Source organism: Ovis canadensis, chromosome 2 (genome assembly GCF_042477335.2).
Source record: "Ovis canadensis isolate MfBH-ARS-UI-01 breed Bighorn chromosome 2, ARS-UI_OviCan_v2, whole genome shotgun sequence".
Taxonomy (NCBI): domain Eukaryota; kingdom Metazoa; phylum Chordata; class Mammalia; order Artiodactyla; family Bovidae; genus Ovis; species Ovis canadensis.
This window is the reverse complement of record NC_091246.1, coordinates 37,819,957-37,838,367: the sequence shown is the minus strand read 5'-3', so window position 1 is coordinate 37,838,367 and position 18,411 is coordinate 37,819,957. Positions and strand designations below refer to the sequence as shown.

The window sequence follows — 18,411 nt, the reverse complement described above, 5'->3', positions numbered from 1 at the left end:
CTCAGCTCCTGCCCAGCCTTGGGCTATAGCATAACCTGGGAGCTTCTGAGAGAACCCAGGAGGTAAGCCCCACCACAGGAGGCCCCCAAGAAGCGGGGTTGCCACTGTGGGACAAGGCTTTCTTTATTGGGGTGGATGCAGGGTCACAAATAGTCTTAGAGGGGCTCTAGGAAGATGGAGTCACTTAAGGGTGGTACAAGACTGAGGATCTATCTTCAGGGTACACAGAGACAGGGGTGAGGGAAGCGACCCCGTGCTGGTGAGACACGGTCTTGGGCAACACAGATACTCTGTGGTCTTCAATCGTCGAGGGATTCTCCAGGACTTGGGGCTCCTCTGGCTTGTTGGAGCCAATGAAGAACAAGTAGATGATGGCACCACAGTAGGCACCCAGGGGTGGTGCCACCACCGGCACCCACCACCAGTCCTTGGTTCTGCAGGCAAAAGGCAGAGACCTGCTTAGGGGGCCAGCACCCAGCATGGCAGCTGTGTCTACCTCAGGCCAAGATGGGGGAAGGGGTGGCAGGGGGTGGAGAGTAGAGGAGGAACCCCCATCCTAGCCCAGGAGTTGGCCCTGAACCTGGGACACTGATCAGCTTCAGCCTGATTCAGGGACAGCAGTGGGTCTGGGGCAGGGCTGACATTCAGTCTAGGAGCAGGGTCTGGAGGAAGGTCAGGACCCATTCCTGCCTCCCAGGCCACTGTGAGGGGTGGCAGGGTAGTGGAGGGGGCGGATCTCCAGGATGCTTCCGGGGCTGTTCCACCCTCCACATGCAGGGAACCCGCAGGAAACTCCCAGGAGTGAGCTGGACCATGCAGTACCTAAAGACCTGTGAGCCCCAGCCAGCAAGGAAGGTGAAGAAGCGGGGAGGCAGGTCCCGGGATGGGTTGATGGCATATCCCGAGTTCATGCCCAGGGATACTCCGATGATAACAATAAGGATGCCGGTCACAATGGCCTGTGTCCCCAACAGTGTTGGGTTGTTCCCCTTGTCTGTGATGGCTAAGAGACATAGCTGAAGCATCCCAGTCACCACCACCTGGGGAGAGACACCATGGCAGCACCTGGGCCCCCAGCCAAGCCCAAGGGCCTCAGCAGCGCCCCCTGCCCCCACCCGTGGCAGAGCCATGACTCTGTATTGTCCCATCCAGGGTTCTTGTCCGCTCCACCACAGGGGGCTGCCTGCTGGCCCCTTCTTGAGTGGCCTGAGGAGGACCACCTGTGCCTGGACCACTGACCTCATCCAGGAAGCCCCTCCAAAGTGTCATGTGGTCAGGAAGGTAGGTGGCAAAAATGTTAGCAGTGGCTGTGGGGCCGGTCACCATCAGCTTTCCCCCCGAGAAGTCGATAATAGCGGCTGTGGGAATACAGACTGAGTGTGAACGTGCCCCTTGACTGAACCCCACCACTGTCCCAGAGATGAGGCTGTAGGATGGAGGGCAAGGAGTGCCTCTGAGACTCTTCTATCCCAGCATTTTCACAGGGGAGGACACGCTCAGATCTGCCCATATTTCAGGGGAGGAGGCCGAGGCCAGAGGTGGGCTGCCCGGAGCAGGTCACTCACTGTAGAAGAGGCTGTAGATGGTGGCCGCTGCCACGAAGGAGCCCAGGAACTGACCCAGAACATACACAGGAAACTTCTTCCAGGACATGCGGCCTAGTGCACAGCTGGTGAAGGTCACGGCCGCATTCATGTGGGCCCCTGCAGGGAGGGCCAAGGGTGTCGGCAAAGAAACAAACAACAATCAGTAATACCAGGAGCAATGACAGCTGCGATGATAATAGCGAGCATCTGTGAAGGGACGGTCCTCACAGGGACCCTGAGAGGCAGAAACCGCCGTCTCCATCTCCCCATGAAGCAAAGCAATGGGTGGAGAGTTCAGTCGCTTGCCTGAGAGGACCCAGCTTGTAAAAATGGTGGGTCAAGGGGGCTCGTGAAGCGTCTGGGCAGAGGAAAGTGGCCCATGAGGGCAAGGCACCAGCTGACTTAGAGAAGGGGCTGGCTGGCAGGGGGCCGGAGAAGCCCATGGGGGACACCCCCCGGGCTTGTCGGCTGGGGCCCAGCCTACTCACCAGAGATGTTCCCCGCCATGTGTATTCCTATGGTGACTCCGAAGCCAAAACCCAAATTGACAGCGAGGTAGCTCCCCATTTTACCTCCTAGAACCATGTGGGCCACAGCACCGAGACCAAACACCTGTAGGAGAGGGCCTTGAGGGGACCACCCACCAAGACAGCCCTCAGAGGAGGGCTCAGAGCTCAGCTGGGGCTCCGTGCCTCCACACGCTAGGTCTCCCTGGCATTGCCCTTGGGGACCCCCTTCTGCCATACCTCCCTCCTCCAGAGATATGCCTCCTCGTGACCTCGTCCCATTGCCCCTGCCAAGGCCTGTCACAACTGACCAGTGGGAGCTGGGTGTGTGCTAGAGAAGGAGTCGGGTGAGGAGAGACAGTCAGGCTCCCATGGACCTAGCCAAGTACCTAGACTCCAAGTCCACCTGAAGGGCTTCCAGAAGGACAGGGCTGGTGTGGATTGGACCCCTCAGAGCTTCTCAATTGTCAGCGTAGTCCAAAGGAAATTTTTTCAGGGACTCTGCAAACTTCCTTCTGGACTCTGCCAGGACCCACTGCCAACCCTCACCATGTCCACACGCATCAGCCCTGGAAGCTCACCCTCAGGCATCACCTCTGAACTTCTCACCCATCCCTAACCACCAGATCTCAGAAGACTCTCCCCACTGGGCCCCTTCACAGGGAGGTTAGAGACCTAAAAGGAGGCCCTTACTCAACCTCCCCCTAGCCACTGACACCCCCTCCCACTGCGTCTGTGCTTCCTTCCCCTCCAGCTGTGGCTCCTGTGCCCTCCTCTGGCTCCTCCTGCAGAGGCCTTCCTCCCTCTTGCCTGTGTCTTCTACCCTCCCCTTGACTGGCTCCTGCAGACTTGGGTCTCTTCTTTCCTTAAAGTAGAGCTTCCACCTCATCCCGGCCTCCCTGTCCAGCTGTGGACTCCTGGATGCCTCCTCCCATGTCAGTCAGGCTCTAGGAAGGACCCGCTCAGTTCCAGTTTAGTTGCTAAGTCATGTCTGACTCTTTGCAACCCCATAGACTGCAGTCACCAGGCTTCCCTGGCCTTCACCATCTCCCGGAGTTGACTGATACTCATGTCCGTTGAGTTGGTGATGCCATCCCACAATCTCAGGTCCTCTGCCCCTTCCCCGTCCTCCCTCCCAGCCTGGCTTCTGCTTCCCCCGTCACAGACACCAGTTCCCTTCTCCGAGGGCTCCAGCCTCTGGATTTCCCAGTGGTCCCTTCAGGCATCGGCTCACTTGACTTTGCTGACTTTTACTCTCCTCACCACTCTGCTTCCAGAAAGGACCTCCTCGTTGGCTTCCGTGACATGTCTCTCTCCTGGTTTCCCTCTTTGCTCTGTAGCCTTTCCCTCCCCACAGTTCCTTCCCACGTTCTTCTTCATTCATCTGCCTCATAAATACAGATGATCCCTGTGTTCTATCCCTGGCCCTTTTCATAACCCACCTCAGTCACTCCTGGGTTTTCTTACCAGCTTCAGATACACCTGATGGACTAATTCCTAAAACCTGCACTTGAGAGCCAGATCTCTTTTTCCAAATACCTCCAAGAAGTCTCCAGAGTGTTCCACAGGCATCTCAAGCTCTAAAGCTCACCATCTCTCAGAAAATGTGATCTTCGTTCCATATTCCCCCATCCCAGCAAAGTCAGAAACTTGTATGTTCTCCACCGCACACGGTCAACTCTGGTTATAGTCCCCCCAGATCTTACCCAGTCTCCTTGCAGCCAGAGTGACCTAACACAAAAATCTGACCATGTCTGTCTGCCTTTGGTCCAAACATTCCTGGCTCCCTTCCATTTCTAGGATAAAGTCCAAACTCAGTAAGTCACCATTTAAGATCCTTGATTTTCATGCCTTCTGCCTCTCAGTTTCATATTGGGTCTAGTATTCTCTATGTTGAACACTAGTGTTACCAATAATAGCATTATATGTGTTCTCAGTCACTCAGTGATGTCCGATTCTTTGCGACCCCATGGACCGTAGCCTGCCAGGCTCCTCTGTCCATGGAATTTTTCAGGCAAAAATACTGGAGCAAGTTGCGATTTCCTACTCCAGGGGATCTTCCCTATCCGGGGATTGAATCTGCATCTCTCACACCTCTTGCATTGGCAGGTAGATTCTTTACCACTGTGCCACCTGGGAAATCAAATAAATTACTACTATAAAAATAATAACCATTTGGGCTTCCTCGGCTGTCGGTTAAGACTCTGCACTTCCATGGCAGAGGGCATGGGTTCCATCCTTGGTCAGAGAACTAAGGTCCCACATGTCACGTGGTGGGCCAAAAATAAACAAAGAAGAAAAGTATAATAACCATTTATTGAGCACTTACTATGTGCCAGGCACTGGTAAGCAAGTTCTACCTCTCACCTCCTTTAACCCTTAAACCTGTTTACACATTAGGTATTATTATTCTCCCCATCTGACGGATGCGCAACCATAGGTTTAGAGAAGTTGAATGGCTTGTCTCAAGTACACATCTTGGGGCTTCCCTGGTGGTCTAGTGGTTAGGAATCCACCTGCCAATGCAGGGGACAGGGGTTCGATCCCTGGGTTGGGAATATCCCACATGCTGCAGAGCAACTAAGCCTGTGTGCTACAACTACTGAGCCCACACGCAGCAACGACCAAAGCCCATGTGCCCTAGAGTCTGCTCCCCTGAGAACACCTCGCCTGCCTCAACTAGAGAAAGCAATGAGGACTCAGTGCGCCAAAAATAATAAATAAATAAATAAATAAATAAATCTTCTAGAAACGAAATAAAACCTAAAAACAACACACACATCTTGCACATGGGAAGCCAGTTTTTGAATCTAGGCAGTTGCCTATGCCACTCTCGGAGAAAACGACTGGATTGCTCCCTTCATGCCTGGCTTTCTTGTGCCTCGGTGTTTTGCGTATGCCACTCCCTCCCTCCGGAATACCTGATCCTAGATCCTGAAAAATTGATACTCTACTTTAAGGCCACATTCAGATGGCACCACCTCTGAGTACTCTATGTTTTGGATGTGTTGTCTTTGAGAGACCTCTAGATGTCCAGACTGCTGGAAGTCAGAGTCTAGATCCATCATCCTATATGATGGCCATGAGCCACACGTGGCTATTATGTGCTTGAAGCTGAGATCTGTAAGTGTAAGGTACACAGCAGATTTCAAAGGCTCAGGAGGAAAAAGAAAATGTAAATCTTAAATAATTGTATATTGATTACATGTTGAACTGGTAACATTATGGACATGTGGGTTAAATACAGTAACTATTAAAACTAATTTCACCTGTCACTTTTTACCTTTTTAATATGGCTACTAGAAAATTTTTACATTACATATGAGGTTCATGTTGTATTTCCCTTGAAGAGTTCTGGAGTTTTTGAAAAAAGAAATACCTGAAGAATTGTGGACATGAGGTGAAGCCATCAGGGAGGATATGAAGATCCCTAGGAGAGGATGAACCTAGGGCTGAACGTCAGGTCAGCTCTCAGGGGTGGGCATTAGAAACCCCAGCAGGAGCCGCCGTTGAAATGGAAGAACAAGATTTCCCTGGTGGCACAGTGGACAGGAATCCGCCTGCTAATGCAGGGGACGGGGGTTCGATCCCTGGTCCAGGAAGATTCCACATGCCTTGGGGCAACTAAGCCCATGCCCCACAACTACTGAGCCTGTTTGCTGCAATTACTGAAGTCCAAGCGCCTAGAGCCCATGTTCTGCAACAAGAGAAGTCTCCGCAATGAGAAGCCTATTCACCACAACTAGAGAAAGCCCATACACAGCAGCAAAGACCCAGCACAATCAAAAATTAATAAGTCTTAAAAAATAAAGAAATGGGAGAACAAAGAGACAATGTGCCCTGTACCCCAGAAAGAAGCAGTTTCCCAAGGAGAGTGTGGCCCACATGGTCACGTGCTGCCTCTGGGTCAAGCGGGAGAAGGCCTGGAAAGCATCCCATTGGATGTGACAACCCAGGGTTCTTGAGTAGGTGGGGAACACTGTCTCATCAGGGCGTGGGGTCAGAAGTCAGGTGCAGAGAGCAGGAGGGGAGGAGGTGGTAAGAAACAGCTCAAGAGACCAGTGGAGACATCTCTTCGAGAACTTGCCTGAGAAGGGAGGTAAAGTGGTAAATGTGGTAAATGAAGGGGCTCGCAGAGAGAAGTGGGGAGTGTTCTGTGTTCTGCTGTTTTAGGAAGGGAGTCTTGAGTGTGCTAAGGTCAAGAGAGGGAGGAATAGGAGGTACAGAAGAGAGGAAAGAAGCGAAGTGCCTGAGGAGCCTGGGAGGTGGGGGATGAAAAGGAGTGGAGGCTCCTGCCTGGGGGAGGGGGCACTTGTGGACCCACAGGGAGGGGAGGTCTGATGGGTGAGGAGCCAGACACACCTGACAGTTCTCTGCCAGGCTGGAGACCAAGCCATTTGCTGATGACAAATGGCCGGTGAGTACATTAGATCTGGGACAGTCTGAGAACCAGTGCACTAGCCTAGATAGGGGAAGGGAGAGGCCGCTGAGCAGGGCCTGCTGGGTCCCACAGGAGCCCCAGGACAGGTGCAGGGGAGCCCAGACACAGGCCGGCTTCGGGCCAAGGGTGGGGTGAGGATAGAGGACAGGGGCAGAGGGGGCATGGAGGTGGGGAGCGAGGCCAGGCCAGGCTGACAGATTCGGGGTAAAGAGATCCAGGCGCTGGAGCAGCCATGGAGGGTTTGAAGAGCAAGGTCCCCATTTACAAGCAGGAGCTCAAACCATTTACTAAAAACAATGAATGAGTGAATAAACCCCCTGTGCTCCCCTGTGTGTTAAGGTTGCCAGCTGGCAGCCCCTGGACCTCATCTGTTCAGCAAATGTTTTGTTTGATTAATTTGGTTTTGATGCACAGAAGTTTCAGCTTCTCTTGCAAAATCAGAATCTCTGTCAACAGCAGCCTGCATTCCAGGTGATGTGGCGATAGTCAGCCAAAGTGGTGGCAGCCACGTCCTCACACAGGTCAGCACTCTGCCGTTAGCCACAGTCCCCACCTCCCTCGATGATTCTCTCAGGCTCCGACAACGTGAGTTTTGCAGCCCCTGCCCTATTGCTCACAACCCCAGCTGGGTTTCCAGGGCACTGATAGCCCAGCTCCTCCCCTCCCTGGTCAGTGAATGTGGCCCAGCCTGTCCAGGTGCCTCCAATAGCCAGAGGCCCAGCCTGGAGGACAACACCCCGAGGCTACAGAGTGGAACAGAGTAGAACAGTCTGCTTCCTTCATGTTGCTGCAATAAATGGGGCCCAAGGTCACTCTAGCTTTTCTGGCGAAACCTTCACACTGATGACTCATTGAGCTTCCTATCACCTGCGAAAGCCCCTACTTCTTGGCACAGGCCTGACACCTAAAAATAACAACAACACAATGTCCCCTGTGAGCTTAAATCTCACAAAGTTCTTTTACATGTTACTTCCCTTCAATCCTCACGGCAACTGAGTGGCAAATGTTTCTGTTCCCAGGGAAAACAAAGGCCTAGAGAGGGGTCTTGAATTTTCCAAAGCCTGGACCTGAGGGCCTTCCCTCGGCTGGGAGAGAGTTAGAAATCCAGCTAAGGTAAGAGACAGAGCATGGAGATCAAAGGTTAAGACCAGGATATTAGGCTAGACTGGATTTAATCTTAACTTAAAATGTGACCTTGGACAAGTGACTTTGTCTCACAAAGCCTCGGTTTCCCCATCTGTGAAATGGGGATAATAATAGCATCTCCCTTATAGGGCTGTTATTAGGATTTGGGAAGAAGCTGCACAGGAGGGCTTAGCATTATAGTGCCTGATATGCAGTAGGTGCTCAATAACCACCTCAATAAAAGAAGGAGAACCGCCAACATGGGCAGTGGGCAGGCAGGAATGCATGTGGGTGGTGCCTGCTTTCCCTAGGAGCTCTCCCAGGAGGCACCCTCCCACCTCCATAGTGCCAAGGTCTAACAACCCTCATGGGGCTGGAATGTCTTGTCAGCAATTAATTACTTTGCCCTGGATTAAGGCAAGAGAGGGTCCAGATGCTGTCTTCGTGGCTCAGGAGGGCAGGTAATGGAGGAGAGGGAGACGGCGAGAGGCAAGGAGGGGAGGGCAGCTGAGAGAGTTTGTCAGCTTGAGAATCAACCAACACATATGAGCCAGGTGTGTGCTGGGTGTCCAGCTCCAAATCTTCTTCACACAAGTCAGCCAGCTCAATATTAGCATTGCACTCATCAGTGAGAAAGGTTAAGTTCTGAACAGTTAAGATATTTATGTAAGATCATACAGCTAGAAGACAGCAGAGCCAGCATTCAGACCCAGCTCCAAAGCTCATGGAGGCCCAGTGTCACACTGTTAATAATGTCTGGGGCCAGACTGGACATCAAACCAGTCAATCCTAAAGGAAATCAACCCTGAATATTCATGGGAAGGACTGATGCTGAAGCTGAAGCTCCAGTATTTTGGCCACCTGATGCGAAGAGCTGACTCACTGGAAACAACCCTGATGCTGGGAATGAGTGTGTGGAAGACTGGAGGAGAAGAGGGTGACAGAGGATGAGATGGTTGGATGGTATCACCGACGCGATGGACGTGAGTTTGAGCAAACTCGGGGAGATGGTGAAGGCCAGGGAAGCCTGGTGTGCTGCAGCCCATGGGTTGCAAAGAGTCAGACACAACTGAGCGACCAAAAGCAACAACAATAATGTCTGAGAAGACAGGCTCTGAGCGCAGGGAGACCTGCCCACAGCCAGCTGATGACTCAGTGGCAGAATGATCAGGGTACGAACCCAGGTGTCCAGAGTCCCTGGGGCAATGTGGGTCCCACTATCTCTCCTACACTGTGACTCAGTGCACAGACACTCACTCGCACACACACGCTCATCCTCTCCCCTCCCCCCACCACCACCTCTGTTGTGCCCCCGAAGTCATTGTTCCCCTTCCCAGAGGCCAACCCTTCTTGTCACAGACCCAGGCCTTCAGAAGGTACAAATAAGAGTGGCCACAGCTCAAGGCAGAGGCTAGATGGGTGAGTGACTGGGCTGAGGCGGGACAGGGAGTCCCCAAGAAAACCCACATCCCACTTGCATCTGGATTCTCCCCTGTCATCCCCTTAAAGAGACCTCCCCAGTTCCCCCAGGACCTCCCAGGTTGCTATTCCCTACTACTCTGGGCCATCCGCAGCCCCTCACCCTGCTGACTGCTCCCCTTTCTTCCATAACCTGGTCTCCCCCCACCTTCTCCTCTCACCTCTCTGGTCACCCAGGCCCTTCTGTGTGCGCTCCTCATTCTTCAAGCTCTGTCCTCAACTCAGTTCATTTTTCTTTCTATACGTTCTCATTGTACAAATTTTATAACCACTATTCATGTTCTGATGAAGTCTAACTATTTATGTCAGCCCAGACCACATTGCAGATTTCCAGGCCTCTATACCCAGCCATCCCCACCCTTGAGATTCCCCCCACCCCCAGCAGCTCACCTGATCGCAGGAAAGCTGACCTCACGCTGAAATGGCCCCCTCAGCATCTACCCCACATCTGTTGCTCGCAGTCTTCTTTGTTCCGTCTTCTCTAACTCCCCTGGATGTGTGCTTTCTTCTCCATCCCTGGACTAGACTGACCCTGGACTGATCCCTGGACCTCCACACTCTCTCTCTGTCCTAGGCCATCCCAACGGCTTCTTCTTGGGCTCCCCTCCCTCCAGCATTGCCCACTCTGCTTAGGCTCCACAGGGAGCCCAGAATTTCTTCCTAAAACCCACCACTGGCCATATCACTCCCCTCCTGGAAAACCTTCAGTGTCTCCCCATCACCCTCAGGATTAATTCTCAAAGCCTCCACATCCTCTCCAATCTCTTTACTATTTGTTTCCCTTCTCCTCACTCCCAGTCATGCCCACAATGCACCCAGCCACCTGTAACTCAGGATTTCACTTTGCCCCACATATTGTGAGCCCTTTCTCTCCCAAAAAGACTTGGTGAGAAAGACAAGTCCTTGTTTTCCTATGCTTCTCCCTCAGAGGCTGGGGAAGGGACAGTGTGATCCAGCTCCCAGAGGTGGGGAGCAGGTCATGGGTTGCCCTTATGGAGCCCCACCTTTCTGAGGCCCCACTTTCCTGAGACCTTTTCCTCAGAGTCTGCTCACCCTGTACCCGCCCCCCGCCCCCACCCACTCACCATCATGACATATGTGCTGATGAACTCTGCCAGGAACTCTCGAACATTCTCATTCTGCCATATGACTTTCATCTTTGTTGCTGTAGGTGTCGAGACCACCTTGGACATGCGGGTGGACCTGAAACAGCAGCCGGAGGAGCCCATGGGCAGAAATGATCAGGTGCACTTATTGTCATGGCTGAGTTAATGGGTAACCCAGTGGCCTCCCCACACATGACTGCTCTTGCCCAGGGCAGCCGGTACCTCGGGGGTCAGAGGCATATGAGAGCCCAGGGACGTGGAGAGGGACTAGGGTTGGACATCCAGGTCACGTCCCTTCTTCCTCCTGCCAGAGACTAGACCACTGGGAAGGTGCACCCATGAGGTCAGGGTGCAGAAGGGGGCAGTTGGGGAGCCTGTAAGTGCCGTCTATGGTGCCAAAGAGCCTTGAGGGAGAAGCAGGTGGGAGAGAGCAGGCGGGAGAGTAGAGCTCAGATGTCTGCCTGCCTGCCTGCCTGCCTGCCCATTTGCTGGGGCCAGAGCTCTGGGGACACAGGCAAGGCATCAGGCAAGATCTGGCAACTGCGAGGCTCTGCGAACAGCACAGGGTGTGGCAGAGTTGGCTCCCGGGCTCCGTGAACAGCACTGAGTCCCGAAGCACACACCAGGTTCTGTCTCTGCAGCAAGGTCAGCATGAACAGATGCTTGTGAGTGAATGAGTGAGTAGTAGATGTGCAGAGTACACTCAAATGAAAAAACTGAGACTTCGTCTGTTCAGTTCAGTTCAGCTCAGTTGCTCAGTCATGTCTGACTCTTTGTGACCCCATGAACTGCAGCAGGCCTGTTACTCTCCCCTAGATCCCCAGCACTCCCACAGTGCCTGACGCACGGTAGAATGTTGATAAACATTTGTTTGGTAAATGAATGATTGGATGGACAAGTGAAAGAGTGAGTTAGAGGCTCTATCTTCTGTTGGGGCTGAGGGAACAAGACTTGAGCTTGGGGAAGGAGACAGCCCGGAGGCTCTGGAGGAGGAGGAAGAGATACCTGTTTGCAGCCTTAGTGCTTATTCAGACTGGTGACCCTCCCCTCTGCCATGCTGCCTGTCCCTCGACTTCCTCACCCTGCTGGGGACTGCCACAGCACCCCCACCCCGCCACAGCTTCCTGGCTTTCCCCAGCCTCACAGCAGCAAAGAGTGAGCCCTGAGAGTGAGAAATGTAAGCCGGGCATGGACAAAGCACAATCTACGTTTCTGGCTGAGAACCCACGTTCATTTCTCACCCACCCTAGTCCTTGTTCTGTCCTTACTTCAGGGAAACAAACCCAGGACTGAGCATATGGAGGGGGATGCAGCGCTGCCTGGACAGTCAGTCCACTAGTGCCCACCCAACTGCCGCTGCCACGCAGCATCCCATAGGTGTTCCCATGCCCCTGTGACTGTCCTCCTTGGCGCTGAGGAAGAGCCTGAGGCAGCAGGAATTCAAGAACAGTCCTGCGGGCTTCCCTGGTGGCTCAGTGGTAGAGAATCCACCTGCCAATGCAGAAGACACGGGTTCGATTCCTGGTCTGGAAGATCCCACATGCTGCTGAGCAGCTAAGCCCATGTGCTCTAGAGCCCAGGAGCCACAGCTACTGAAGGCTTTGTATCATACAGTCCATGCTCTGCAGCAAGAGAAGCCACCACCGTGAGAAGCCCACAGACCACAGCTAGAGAGTAGCCCCCCGCTCGCTGCAACTAGAGAAGAGCCTGTGCAGCCACGAAGACCCAGCACAACCAAAAGTGAATACATAAACAAATATTATTTTAAAAAAATAGAACAGTCCCAGAAGGTTACACAGGAGGCAGCGAAGAGGCAGACAAAGCAGGAAGTCAGTGACACCAAGGGAGCCCTGGGACCCTGGCCTCCTCCTCCTCACCACACAGCAAGCACCAACAAACCAACGACCAAAGATGCAATGAGTGCCTAGAGTGCCAACTGTGTTCAGCGCACGCACGCTCAGTCACTCACTCTTGTCCAGCTCTGCAACCCCATGGACTGTTACCCGTCAGGCTCTTCTGTCCATGGGATTTCCCAGGCAGGAACATGGGATTGGGCTGCCATTTCCTTCTCCAATGTGTTTGGGGACTGTAGTAAAGAACATTGGCATGATCCCTGCTCTTAGAAAGATGAACAATTTACTAAGCAATTACTGACAGTGTAAGGAGTGTTGCAACGCAAGGACGACAGAGAAGCCTGGTGGGCTACAGTCCATGTGGTCACAAAGAGCTGGACATGACTTAACAGCTGAACAACAAGGAGTGCTGCCACAAGTGAATGCTGGACACTATGGGGTTGCAGGGAGGAAGCAAATGACCCAGCAGCGGGAGTAGGAGGCTCTCCCAGAGAAAGGGAGATCTAGGAGAATAGATGGCTGGTCAGATGAAGGAGCATCAGGGAGGTGGGGGAAAGTCCTGGGTATTGGAATGGTTTGGACAAAGGCTTGCAGTGATGACAATGTGTGAAGTGTAGAGGAATTCTGCAAGGAGGGGCTGCAGAGAGAGGAGGCAAAGCAGCGTGAGAGGGGCAGAGAGGGCAGATGGCCTCATAGCCCACGCTAGGGAGTCTGACCCCAGAGGGTCTTGGGGTGGAGGAGTTAGGCAGGAGCACTGCCTCCTGCTTGGAGGCGGAAATCAGGGAGCGGGAGTGGAGGACATGTGAGCAATCACACGTTCAGCCCAGACAGGCTGAATGATAATGGCAGCCAGAGCCAAGAAAGTGCATGGAGGTGGCCAGGGGAAGGCAGTCCTACGAACAGATGTGTGTCTCATTAGAGAGGAGGATGGAGAGGGGAGAGTCCTGGATGCCCCAGCTCTGGATGGAGCAGCACAATGGTGTGTGAGGCGCATGAGAGAAGCAGTAGGCTTAGGCAGAGAATGAGGAGTCACCTCTGGGTGTGCCGAGTTTGAGAAGCCCGCTAGGCAGCTAAGTGGAGGTGACCAGGAAGGAGCCTGCTGGTAACGATATCCATTTGGAGGTCACCCAATCAGAGATGGTCATTTCATCCAGGGGCAAAAATGAGAGAGCTCACAGCAGGGGAGTCGAAGAAAACTTAGCCTACAAACCAAGAAACCAACCATCAACCAGGTAACTACCTAAATGCATGCATGCTCAGTTGCTTCAGTCATGTCCAACTCTTGGGATCCTATGGACTGTAGCCCACCAGACTCCTCTGTCCATGAGATTCTCCAAGCAAGAGTACTGGAGTGGGTTGCCATGCCCTCCTCCAGAGGATCTTCCCAACCCAGGGATTGAACCCACATCTTTTATGTCTCCTGCACTGGCAGGCGGGTTCTTTATCACTCTGGGAAGCCCCAACTACCTAGATCCTTGCTAATTAAGGAACTAAATATCTGACCACTTAGCAATCAACCCTTCAACTAATCAACCTAGCAACTTAACCAACTAACTGGTTCTCCTATTAGCCAACTCATTTAATTATCTAAGCAACCAACCAGCTGCAAACTACTCAACTAACCTCAAGCCAACCATTCAAGCTGCTAACTCGTATTCATCCATTTAACAAACATTTGGTGAGCATCTACTTAGGAGTCAGGAACAAGGGTTACAAGTAAACCCTGCCCTCGGATGGGTTCTTCCATAAGGAGATGGGTAACTCCCTCAGAGCAAGCAGCCCCTGGGGGTGGGAGGAGGGCAGGTCAGCAGAGCCTTTGGGAGAATGGGCAGGTGGTGGCTGTGAGGGAGTAGGGAGGTGGAAGTGAGCACCTCTTATACTTTTTAGGAGATTGGTGGTTAAATGTGAGGCATGGGGGACAGATGTGTAAGGACAAGGCTGTGACTTCTGGCTGGAGCGCTGGGGGAGACCGGGATCCTTGACTGAGCTGAGACCACAGGAGGCAGGAGGGTTGGTGGGAAGAAGTCTGTCCTCAACTGGGGCTAAGCTAGAGGGTCTGGGCCACTAGAGGGTTTTTGCAAACAGGGTCCAAAGCCCTGGGAGAGTCTCCAGTGGGCACAGTGACGTCGACAGCACAGAGGCGACCCATGCGTTCAGTCTATCCTGGAGCACACAAGCAGACCAACACCCATGCTCGTGTGGAGCTGGCAGGCAGCAAGGAAAGGAAGCAAATAGTACATACATTTGTGTGGTATTGATATGTTTTACCTACTGTCCTACCTACCTGCCGGGAGCTAGAGCAGGGAAAAGGGAGAGGGAAGGACTTGGAACAGGGCAGCCAGGTCCCCTCATTGAGAAAGAGGCATTTAAGCCAAGACAGGAAGGAGGTGAGGGAGCAAGCCACGCGGGAAACGGCGGGGAGAATGTTTCAGGCAGAGAGGACGGTCACTGAAGGACTCTGAGCATGTTTGAAGGGAAGGAAAGGAGGGGAGAGTGGGTGGGTGGGATGGGCGAAGGTCAGAGAGGAAACAAGCACTGAATAGGCAGGGCCTTAGCCATTGTAAGGACTTTGGGTTTCATTTCACCTCGAAGAGACCTGAGCCTGAGCAGGTGGGAAGTAGTGAGTTCAGTTCAATTGAGCACAACCTGCGTAGGGGTAGCTGGAACCCCCTGCCCAGCCCCTTGACCCTCATCTGGGTCTTTCTGAGCCTCTCCTCACCCCAGGGCCCAGCCCATGCTTGGCTATGGGTGCAGGTGGAAGAGGCTCTTCTTCCGGGCCCCATGGCTGGAGCAGGGTGGGAAGGAGGGAGTCTTGGTCCATCAGCTGCCATGAGGGAGGAGCTAGGATGGGTCAGGGAGGGCCCTGGGGTGTGTTGGGTGCCGGACAGGAGGGCTGAGGCAGGGGAACATGTGGGATGCTTACCGCCTCTTCCTGTCTAAGTGAGTCATGTTGTCTTTGAGATTTTTAGATGCTGTAAAGCCAAAGAGAGGTCACTGGGGCTGGGGGCCACAGAACTTGGCCCCTCATTCCCATCAGACCTCAGTCCCCCAGGGGAGAAGCCACAGGGACAGCCCCTGCCAGTGCCAACACCTCAACCCAGCCAAGCTGGCAAGAAGGGAGAATGAGGGGTGTGTGTGCTTCAGCCAATAGGGAGAGGCACTGGAGCCCCACCCCCACCCCTGCTGGCTTCAGGACCCTTGGCCCCCCAGGCCAGGGCCCTGCCAAGGTCCTCCTGACCTTCCCAAGCCTGCAGCTCTGGACAATGGAGATGCCCCAGGCTCCCTGCAGCATTTCCACCCTCGCACAGGCCGGTATTACTGCCTTCAGTCCAACCTCAAACCCTCCTGTTGCTGACTTAAACTCTGGCTTTCCAGGGCCTCATCTGTCTCCTCCTTGCACACACACACACAGACACACACACAGGCACACACGCACACACACATACACCCCACATAGGATGAGGTCCTGAAAATTCACTTAGTCCATATCCCCACCTCAGAACAAAGTCTACCGTCTCACCTTTCCTGAAGACACCCACCCCTTTTATTCCCATTTTCCTTCAAAATGACAGCATGAAGGTGAACCTAGACCTCCCCACCTTGCATGCTCCCTATTCTCCAGCCCCCTTTCTTCCAACTGCCATACAAGCTCCCGCACCTCACCTTGACTGCAGAAACCCTCACTGGGCCCAGGAGGGACTCCAGAGGAAGAAACCACCCCAGCAAAGCCGGGAATCTGCCCCCTACTCTGATCCACATTCTTCCCGCTTTGGTCCCTTGTCGCCGGTCTATTCGCTCCCCACCCCGACCCGACTCCAGGCCCTCCTGGCTGCCTAGCCCCACGCATCCTCCCAATCTCTGCTCCACCACTGGTCCTCCAGTCAATTTACAGGTAAGCCCAGAAAGAACGTGTGACATGCCTATATGAGGCAGCCACTCAGGACTAAACCAGAACAGATATCCAGGCCTTCAGCTCCCAGCTGGGTCCCTTCCCCCGCCACTCCCATGGGTGTCCCGTGCCCATGTGGTCCCCAGGAATGGCATCCCCGAAGCCTGAATCCCAGGGGAGGCCCCCTGTCCCAGCCCTACCTGGGGCCCAACTCACTCTGCTGAAGGGCCTTATGCTCCCAGTTGCCTGCCTTGGGGCCTCTCAGTCACAGCAGCCCCTGGACAGCTTCCTCCATGACCGTCTCGGGCTCTGGCTGCAGCCTCGGCTAGGGCTCTGCGGTCCCTATGTGCCCAGCCAGAGCCCGCCTCTCAGCCCTCCTCAAGGCAACCCGAGTGCTACTCTGCTCTGCTCCTCTAGGGAAGAGGTCAGTGGAGCAGGGGTTTGGCCCTTGTCACTCGAGCCAAGTGCAGACACACTGCCCAAAATAGCACCCCTTCTCCTGCCAGCAGTGCCGTGGAGACAGGGTTCTGAGGCAGCCATTGTGAGGTCAGAGGCGGAGCTCCCAGTGGGTGCTCTGGGCCTCTCGGTTTCAGAGGAAGGGCCTGTTGTACCAAGCCAAGTGTCCAGCACAGAGCCAGAGGAAGTCCCCCCCCCCGTTCCCCGGGTCCCAGAGCTGGGGGAGACTCCGGAGGCCCCTGAATCCCCCTGTGTGGGGAGAACTGCACAGAATGGGGATGTGAGGTGGAAGATTCTGAAGATCAACAGCCAGGTGGAAGGGCTGGGAAGAAGCCCCTGAGTCAGTCCTGAGGAAGCCTCCATCCCGAAGGAGGAAGAGGAGACTCAGGCCCTGGACTCTGAGGGGAAGAGACAAGAGCCGTATCAGCAGGAACCCTCAGTCCAAGAAGGGAGGTAGAGGCCAGCCTGGCTCTCTGGAGGCCCTTAGTCTGGTAGGGAGGAGAACAAGCCTGGGCCTCGTCCTCCGGGAGCCCCCATTTTATTTTAGTGAGGAGAGGGGAAAGCTAGGCCTAGCCCTCAGGATAACACTTCCCATGGGAACAGTAGGCAAGGCCTCTGGGAAGGAGCCAGGCTGGACCAGAGGGCATGCCCACGGGTGGGTGGCCAGGGTGGGTCAGGAGCCAGCCAAGGGACCATCCACCGTCTATGAGAGGACCTCCGGAGCCGGGGCATGCTGCTAAGTCGCTTCAGTCATGTCCAACTCTGTGCGACCCCACAGACGGCAGCCCACCAGGCTCCCCAGTCCCTGGGATTCTCCAGGCAAGAACACTGGAGTGGGTTGCCACTTCCTTCTCCAATGCATGAAAGTGAAGAGTGAAAGTGAAGCCGCTCAGTCATGTCCAACTCTTCACGACCCCATGGACTGCAGCCTACCAGGCTCCTCCATCCATGGGATTTTCCAGGCAAAAGTACTGGAGCTGGAGCATGGGTGAGCCTCCAAAGACAGGCAGTCTGGGATCTGAGCAGATGACTTGGTGCTGAGGAACAAAGGAGGGGTTGCTGGTCTGCAGACTAAAAGGAGACCTGCCAGGTGGAGTCGTGGAGGCTGGGCAGTGGGTCCAGAAGGTTCTGAGGCAGCCCCTTATTGTGGAGAGGGGTTGTAGGGTTTGGTTGCAAAGCCAACTCAGGTAATAGCATTGTCCTCTAGAGGGTGCCAATAGAATGGATCTGGTCTGGAACTTGCCTTGCCCAGCCAAGCCACAACTCCCCACCGCTCCCTGGCCCCTCCCCACCACCCCCACCCCAACCCCACTTCTGCCACTTTGGTTCAGTGGGTTACGAATCTGCCTGCAATGCAGGAAATGCAGAAAATGCAGGTTCGATCCCTGGGTAGGCAAGATCCCCTGGAGGAGGGCATGGCTACTCACTCAAGTATTCTTGCCTAGAGAATCCCATGGACAGAAGAGCCTGACAGTCTACAGTCCATGGGGTCACAGAGTCAAACATGACTGAGTTGACTTAGCATGCACTTGCCCACACACCACCCCTCCTAGACCAGCAGGTCACTCACTCTGTAAGGAGAGGCAGAGGCAGAGACCATCGTTAAGGAATGGACTCTACCACAGCAGCCCTGTGGCTGAGGCTCTGTCCCTCACTGCCTCTGCAGACTTGAATCCTTCCTTCAGGGAGGTAGAGATGCACCCCTGGTAGTGGTGGACATCTGCCTTTTTTTTTTTTATAGAGTTTTTTATTTATTTCATTTTTTGGTTGCACTGGGTCTTCATTGCTGAGAGCAGGCTTTCTCTAGTTGCAGCTAGCAGGGACTAGTCTTCATTGCTGTGTGCAGGTTTCTGATTGTGGTGGCTTCTCTTGCTGCAAAGCACAGGCTCTAGGCACATGAGCTTCAGTCACTGTGGTGCACGGGATTAGTTGTTCCACAAAGCATGTGGGATCTTCCCTGACCAGGGATT

The 18,411-nt window shown here is 54.0% G+C and overlaps 1 protein-coding gene across 1 annotated transcript; it reads right to left on the bottom strand.

Moving 5' to 3' along the window:
- Nucleotides 1-105: 105 nt before the first annotated feature.
- On the bottom strand, nt 106-16,348 carry AQP7 (aquaporin 7). The gene is given in 9 exon segments (XM_069575893.1): nt 106-199; nt 202-434; nt 823-1,040; nt 1,240-1,358; nt 1,566-1,703; nt 2,075-2,198; nt 10,223-10,340; nt 15,020-15,068; nt 16,186-16,348. Coding segments are annotated over 8 exon segments (1,020 nt in total). The 5' UTR covers nt 15,046-15,068; nt 16,186-16,348; the 3' UTR covers nt 106-155.
- Nucleotides 16,349-18,411: the final 2,063 nt, after the last annotated feature.